Raw genomic sequence first — 7,907 nt, forward strand, 5'->3', positions numbered from 1 at the left:
CAGCTGATATATGACAGATTATTACATGTATGTTAAATATGCTACTGTTAACATTTGTGTTAGGCTGATGAATTTATATGCTACTGTTTGACTGAGTCATGTGTTTATGGTCCCTGTTAAAGCTGTTTTCTTAGAAGATACAAAACAGAAATGGCCTGCACAGCATGCATATGTGCATCAATTGGTTGTTGACAAAAGACTGAGTGTCAGTGAGCAATTTTATAGATGCTTGATTATAAGAATGTTATCATTATTAAAAGATGGCAGATGCTGTGTTTCTGTCTGATCTGATGTAATTGCATATAGCTATGCAATATTTGTTCACTTACATTCAGCTGTTAAGCTTTGATTTAGTACAGCATTTAATCAGTTTCATTGGCTTTTCAACTTTTCAGCAATGAGTCACTCTGGTCAATCCTCTCTGGGACCAGTGTGGTGTACTCCAACTCCATTGTTGGGAAACAGCTGGAGTCTAGCAAGGCCAAGTTCTCTAAAGGCATTCTCTACTATTCCAATTCTGTCATGGATGACAAGAACACATCACATACAAATATTCCCCCTGCTCAAAAGGACTTCGTAGCCAAGGTTGCAAAGCTGATTGTAAGTTGCATTCCCCTAGTTTTTTATAATCTTGTCATTGGTTGATTTCAGGCAATTTAATGACTAAAGTTGACCTTTACTTTAATCTTTCTTGTTTTGAGTAGCATAGTCGCAAAGGTGTCACAGTTCAGTGCTTAACTAAACTGCTTCTGTTTCCTGAATCATTGTGTGTTATAACAAGCTTAATATGGTATCTGTTCAAACAAACTAAGAGGCACATGCTGACCAACTCAATGGCTGGCTCTGTGCTGCCATCCTCTGCTGTGCTGCACAGACATGAGAATGAGTGAAGGAACACAACTAGCTGCCTGGTGTGTGGCAGGGCGCTGATCGCTGCCGCTGGCTGCCGCAGGATGTCTCGGAGCGTGTGGCCTGGGAGCTGCTCTGCTGCTACCTAGTGGGCGAGTTTCGCGGCACGCGTCGCTCGCTGGCGGCGCTGCTGTCGTCGGAGCGACACCAGCAGGCGCTGCTGGTCAGCGTGTGGCGCTTCTACCACACAGAGCGGCTGTACCTGCTGATGGGGCTGCGCCAGATTATCGCCCGCCACGGCGACAGGAGCCACCCCTACCAGGTCACTGGCAGTGCCTCCACACAGGGACTGGAGCCACCCTTACCAGGTCACTGGCAGTGGCTCCACACAGGGACTGGAGCCATCCTTGTCAGTTCACTGTTCAGATCATGTCCTGCCACAATGACAGGAGTCCTGTGACAGGCCGCTGGGCCGGGCCTGATCCTCACAAGGACGGGAACACTCATGCCAGGCCACGGGCTCAGGTCACGCTGCCACCACTGGGTCAGGATCACCCAGGACCAGGTCAGTTGGCTGGCCTGCCACTCATCTAGGTAGAGCACAGGGCATTTAGTGCCTTTGGTATGGTGTGTCTAGTCAGGGTGGCAAGTTTACTGGGAAAGGAAAGTTTTATCCCGCCTCTTGGCATTTCACTGGCCGGCTGCGTTACCCATGTCGGACGCGCTCCGTCGCCGCTCACTGTTTCGCACTCTAGGCGCTGTTCGCCAAGTTCCTGGAGCTGATCGACAAGGACGGCCAGCTGCTGACGGCGCTGCTCGACCAGCTGTCGTGGACGGTGTCGGCGCCGGCGCCCGTCTGGCGGCGCCACGAGGCTCTCGGCTCGCCGGCCGCGCAGGAGTCCTGGGTCAGCAGCGCGCTCAAGGAGCAGGCCGAGCTGCTGCAGTGTCTGCTGACCTACTGCGAGCAGCGGCGTGGGCCGGACCCGCACCAGCTGAAGCGCTTCGTCCTGCTCTTCACGGTCAGTGGCGGCGCGCCTCTGAGCGGCCGAGCGCCGGCACCTGTGCTCGACAGAAAGGGCGGCGCTCCTGTGCCGTCAGGGCTGCCTGCCATCAGCGCTGCCTGCGCCTCTGTTGAGAGGCGGTCGGGGATCTGCGTCGTGTCGTCTGCTCGCCCGCTGTCTCTGGTGTGGCCAGCCGTCTCCCGTCGCCTGGCGGATCTGGACCGGGTCATCCGAGGGCCGCCGGTGGTGTGGCTGTGGCCGCTTTGTGAGCCCTGCCGGTGGGCCGCGTGATCTGCCGCCTGTGGCGCGGCGACCGCGGCGTCTCGCGGACGGCGCGGCGAGCACGACTAACGCACAGTGTGTGGTGCCCCTCAGAGGCACGGACTGGGCCGCAGTCCGCCATACGCCCAGCTGCTGACCGAGCAGCACAGCGAGCTGGTGCGATCCGTCTGCCTGCTCGAGACGGTCGTCTTCATCCACGGTCTGCAGCTGGACGCGCTGGTCGACGCCGTTAGGTAACAGACGAGAGACCTGGTCACCGTCCGAAAGCGGGGCGGTACGCCACTCGGCCACCGCCAGGCAACGGGACGGAAAAGGGACCGCCATCAGCAGGGAAGGTACACGCGGCAGCCGCTAGGTAACGGGGCGAGAGATGCGGCATCGTCAGATAACGGGGCGGGAGATGCGGCATCGTCAGATAACGGGGCGAGAGATGCGGCATCGTCAGATAGCGGGGCGGGATATGTGGCATCGTCAGATAACGGGGCGAGAGATGCGGCATCTTCAGGTAGCGGGTAGAACATGCAGCACCGTCAGGAAGCGGGGCGAGAGCCTGCTTTTGTTTCCGGCCGCAACTTACCTTTACGTAAGTACCCGCGTCAAAGTGGTATATGTGCGAAGGGCCGACATGTTGACTCTGCATGTCTGTATTAAGAATGAACTTAAGTGACGTAGGGCCTGAAAATGTGCGTGTGATATCGTACATCATAACCGCCTGATAATCTCCCGCCAGCCAACATTATATATGTACAATGCAGGTCTGTTTGCCACGTACCACTTCACCCGTTGCGTAGCAGCCGGCCGTGACATCACTGGTCTGTCGGTCAGCGACTGCGTGCCGCCGACCAAGCACCTGCTGGCGACGGCGGCCGGCTGGGAGCCGCTGGACCTGCCGCTCTCGGCGCTGGGCGCGCAGCCCGAGCACGGCCCGCTGCTGCTGGCCTGGCTGCTGCTGCTGCACGGCGTCGGCGAGCTGCCGGTGGCTCGGCGGCGCGCCATCACTCGCCGCCTGCGCCAACTGGACGTGCTCGGCTACACGCGCCGCATGCTCACCGACGCTGACGTCTTCCAGAGCCGGGTCAGTGCTGGAGGGCACCCGGACAGTGGCAGCTGTCGTGGCGTGGGTATGGACGCCACTGGCTCATGTCGTAGAGGAAATGGTTTTCGATAACAAAGGAAGCGTTATCAGGGATAATTTTGCCGCTCTCACGCGTTTACTTATACTCTAATTTTGAAGGGAGTACTACCTGCATATGGGACGTGGAGATAACTGCAAGCTGGGTCCTACATCCACACTTCGCCTGTGCGCCTGGCGATTTCGCACGCGGTTCGTCACTGCACTCACTCGCGATCTGAGCTACTCATGCAATGTTTGCATGTAATTCATGGAGGTGCATCATTTGTCGTGAAGCATGAGTACGAGCTGGTGTAACCGCAGCTTTGAGCGCGGTCTGTCGCAATCGCATTGCATCACCCGATATCGTCTCCCGCAGTATGACGGGGTGACATTTGTGAAGTGATGTTTCCCTTTTCCAGACCTCCATGATTGGGAAGATAGCCCGTGACACCATTTACAACATGATGGACCTACTTCTTCTCTGTTTTGATGCCCGTAATCTTGGCGAGGAGAAAGATGTGATAACAGTGAGCATCACGTTTTCTGTTGCTCTTTAGCGGTGGATTAACTCCCCTAAAGTCTGTTTCGCACCCATGAAAATCATGCAATCCTGACTAATGTTCAAATTGGCGCATCTTGACGGCTGAATGTGACGCGTGTACCACCGCCGGCGTCCCCGTGCGGCTCGTGTCCCAGCGCCCTGTACCGAGCGTGGTCCGTGTCCCAGCGCCCTGTACCGAGCGTGGTCCCGAGCGTGGTCCGTGTCCCAGCGCCCTGTGCCGAGCGTGGTCCGTGTCCCAGCGCCCTGTACCGAGCGTGGTCCGTGTCCCAGCGCCCTGTGCCGAGCGTGGTCCGTGTTCCAGCGCCCTGTACCGAGCGTGGTCCGTGTCCCAGCGCCCTGTACCCAGCGTGGTGCGTGTCCCAGCGCCCTGTACCGAGCGTGGTCAGTGTCCCAGCGCCCTGTACCGAGCGTGGTCCGTGTCCCGGAGCCCTGTACTGAGCGAGGTCCGTGTCTCAGCACTCTGTACCGAGCGTGGTCCGTGTCCCGGAGCCCTGTACCGAGCGTGGTCCGTGTCCCAGCGCCCTATACCGAGCGAGGTCCGTGTCCCAGCGCCCTGTACCGAGCGTGGTCCGTGTCCCAGCGCCCTGTGCCGAGCGTGGTCCGTGTCCCAGCGCCCTGTACCGAGCGTGGTCCGTGTCCCAGCGCCCTGTACCCAGCGTGGTGCGTGTCCCAGCGCCCTGTACCGAGCGTGGTCAGTGTCCCAGCGCCCTGTACCGAGCGTGGTGCGTGTCCCAGCGCCCTGTACCGAGCGTGGTGCGTGTCCCAGCGCCCTGTACCGAGCGTGGTCCGTGTCCCAGCGCCCTGTACCGAGTGTGGTCCGTGTCCCAGCGCCCTGTACCGAGCGTGGTCCGTGTCCCAGCGCCCTGCATCGAGCGTGGTCCGTGTCTCAGCGCCCTGTACCGAGCGTGGTCCGTGTCCCAGCGCCCTATACCGAGCGTGGTCCGTGTCCGGGAGCCCTCTACCGAGAGTGGTCCGTGTCCCAGCGCCCTGTACCGAGCGTGGTCCGTGTCCCGGAGCCCTGTACTGAGCGTGGTCTGTGTCCCAGCGCCCTGTACCGAGCGTGGTCCGTATCCCGGAGCCCCGTACCGAGCGTGGTCCGTGTCCCGGAGCCCTGTACTGAGCGAGGTCCGTGTCTCAGCACTCTGTACCGAGCGTGGTCCGTGTCCCGGAGCCCTGTACCGAGCGTGGTCCGTGTCCCGGCGCCCTGTACCGAACGTGGTTCGTGTCCCGGCGCCCTGTACCAAGCGTGGTCCGTGTCCCGGAGCCCTGTACCGAGCGTGGTCCGTGTCCCGGCGCCCTGTACCGAGCGTGGTCCGTGTCCCGGCGCCCGGTACCGAGCGTGGGTCGGTTCCAGATCTGCGCCGAGCTGCTGTGCGTGCCGGACCTGGCGGAGGACCTGTGGGCGGGCGACTCGGCACTGCGCTCCCTGCTGGATGAGGCGGCTGACCGGTTCCCGGCCGACGGCGTGCCACTGCTGGAGCTGGCCGCCGCGCTGGCGCAGGCCGGTCGGGACAGCCTTGCCCAGGTGGGTTGGGTGGCACGACGGCCGCGGTGCATGGGAGGGGCGGGCCATGATAGGTGGTCTATCTAAGCTGGTACGATTGAGCTGCTGGTGCACCTATCAGGTGTTCAACTGCGGTATGTACGCCTGATGCCTGGAACATGGCTGCGTGGTGCTGGGTCAGCAGTGGTTTCATCTCTCCAACGAGAGGAAACGGCACTGACGCAGCTCCCCGACGCTTGAATAGAGCGCGACATTGCGGTTGGAGCTGTATCGCCCCGGGGTATGGGAGGCTCAGTTTCCCTCGCTGTCGGCGGGGGTGGTGGTGGCGTCCGGCCGTTCCTGAGAAGCGCGCTTGCCCGCGCTGAGTAGCGCTGCTCTACGGCTGCTGCTGCGCTGCAGTCCGTGCGCGCCTCCGCCGAGTGCCTCCGCTCCCAGTGTCTGTGCCGCTGACCGTCCCCCGACCGTCCCCCAGATGGTCTCCTATCTGGACCGGCTGCCGAGCTACGCCGTGCCGGAAGCGCTGGTGCCGGCGGGCACGGCCGTGGCGGCGCTGGACGACTGGACGCTGCAGCACGACTGGTACCCTGAGCGGCGGCTGCCGAAGCTGGTGCTGCCGGCCGGCGCGACGGGTCGCCTGCTGCCCGGCGCCAGCCGGCTCGTCTGCTGGCGCGTCAGCCACTCCGGCTGGCAGCAGGGCCTACTTTTCCTGGATGACCTGCAGCGCGAGGTGCGTGTGCCGCAGCTGCAGACGTGTGCCCACAGCAGACGTGCGTCGGCCGTCGGGGGCGCCAGCCAGCCGCGAGACGGCCGGCCGGCCGCTATCAGTCGTCGGTGGCAGCGCCCGATCACACCGGCACACAAGTGGCAACCAAGTTTTAAGCTTTAAGAAACTGGTGGTTGATAAATAATGCTCATTTGGGGTTAGTAGTCAAGGGTTCAAAACCGCACGCAAATCTAATGACACGATCGGTACATCAAAGACAACTGGCGACGCCTGTAGCATATGATGCTCACTGCCAGCTCATGACCACCACCGCCTGCACTGTATAGTGTACCGGCGCCATCTGCTGGCCACCGGTCTAGAGCGGTCGTTGTTGCCTGCCCCAGGGGCAGATGGGCGAGCAGCACGTGCAGCCGGAGACGTCGGAGCGGGCCGGCGCGATGGCGCGCCTGCTGCGGGCGGTGATGGAGCATGGTACACCGGAGCAGGCGCGCCACCTCCGGCCCCACATCGAGCTCGTGTTCCCCATCCTGGAGAGGTGAGCCGCTTGTTCCCCCGCCTGTTCTCCATCCGGGAGAAAGCTGTAACGCGTGCGACCTGGCCTCCGTTTTCATGCAGGATGCTCTGGTAAGCTTGGGCTCCGGTCCTGATGCGCGTAGTGTGCTGCTCTGTGTTCTATGGTGGGCGGGATACGGCACCGAGCACCCCGCTTTGTGGCGGGCTGGCTGCTCCGTATGCTGCGATGTGCTGAACGAAGCCCGGCCGCAGGCACTACCGCTGGGGGTGTGCGCCGCAGCCGTTCGTCCACCACGCCGCCGAGGTGCTGGCTCTGCATGCGCGCGTGGAGCCCGACTACGTGTGGGAGCACATGGACAGGAACAGGTCAGCACCCACCGCTCCTGCCGTCGCTCGGTCGCGTTGCACGCCGAGAGTCTGGTGCGAGGGCCATAGCCTATGGCGCCGACTGCTGCGGCCGAACCCAAACAACTGCGGACAGCAAACCGTGAACCCCTCGCGCTTACAAGTCGCGCGCCTGCCGTGGCGCTGATTTCCCGCAGATTCAGCGTCGGCTGTGTGTTACGAGATGGTTTGCCCTTGATCGTTCCGCCTGCACGGCCCGGTGACGGGTGCCGCTGCTGTGTGCTCGTGTGACATAGGTGACCACCTCTCTCGTTGGCGTACCACCAGGGGGCCCTGGGTTTGTCCCTGATGGCTCCGCCTGCACGGCCCGGTGACGGGTGCCGCTTGCTGTGTGCTCGTGTGACAGGCTGACCCACCCCCGCTCGTTGGCGTACCACCAGGGGGCCCTGGTTTGTCCCTGATGGCTCCGCCTGCACGGCCCGGTGACGGGTGCCGCTGCTGTGTGCTCGTGTGACATAGGTGACCACCCCGCTCGTTGGCGTACCACCAGGGGGCCCTGGTTCGGCCGTGCTCGGTCTGATGGCTGTGACACGCTGCAGGTTACTGCCGTGCGCCGGCCGCCGGCGCCCGACCCGCTGCAGTCGGTGGTCGCCGGGCCGCCTCGGAGAGCTGATAGAGGCGCACGAGTGCGTGCAGCGGCGCTACCCGCTGACGCAGGCCTTCCTCCAGCTGCTGCTCAACACCGTTCCAGGTGGGCGGCGGCCGCGCGGCTCGTGCACCCTTGCACGGACAGAGCGCGGACCCATCGCTCTCCTGGGCATGGGTGCAACATTCTTCTAGTATTGTCGATGTATGCAGACTTTTGGTTAATCTTGCGTCAGCTTTGCTCACATCACATACATAGGTCTGCGTAGGTTTCTCGTTATATAGCCGTCCAAGTTTTGCCTGGATGCTGCATTGTTTCGAAGTTATCTTACGAGGTTCCTACGTACGGTGTAATACCATCGTAGGTG

The 7,907-nt window shown here is 61.6% G+C and overlaps 1 protein-coding gene across 1 annotated transcript; it reads left to right on the forward strand.

Annotated features, from left to right (window-relative positions):
• Positions 1-3,091: 3,091 nt before the first annotated feature.
• On the forward strand, positions 3,092-7,734 carry LOC119112551 (uncharacterized). The gene is made up of 7 exons (XM_037236766.1): positions 3,092-3,207; positions 3,666-3,773; positions 5,163-5,333; positions 5,785-6,039; positions 6,420-6,571; positions 6,802-6,915; positions 7,536-7,734. The coding sequence occupies exons 1-7, from the start codon at positions 3,175-3,177 to the stop codon at positions 7,732-7,734; spliced, it is 1,032 nt and encodes a 343-aa protein (XP_037092661.1). The 5' UTR covers positions 3,092-3,174.
• The last annotated feature ends 173 nt before the right edge of the window (positions 7,735-7,907 follow it).

Source organism: Pollicipes pollicipes, unplaced genomic scaffold (genome assembly GCF_011947565.3).
Source record: "Pollicipes pollicipes isolate AB1234 unplaced genomic scaffold, Ppol_2.1 Scaffold_7261;HRSCAF=8764_pilon_pilon_pilon, whole genome shotgun sequence".
Classification (NCBI taxonomy): domain Eukaryota; kingdom Metazoa; phylum Arthropoda; class Thecostraca; order Pollicipedomorpha; family Pollicipedidae; genus Pollicipes; species Pollicipes pollicipes.

Coding starts and splice junctions, on each gene's coding strand:
- LOC119112551 (XM_037236766.1), top strand. CDS start 3,175: ATGCTCACCGACGCTGACGTCTTCCAGAGCCGG. Junction 3,774..5,162: donor AGGAGAAAGATGTGATAACA/GTGAGCATCACG, acceptor GGTCGGTTCCAG/ATCTGCGCCGAGCTGCTGTG. Junction 5,334..5,784: donor GTCGGGACAGCCTTGCCCAG/GTGGGTTGGGTG, acceptor ACCGTCCCCCAG/ATGGTCTCCTATCTGGACCG.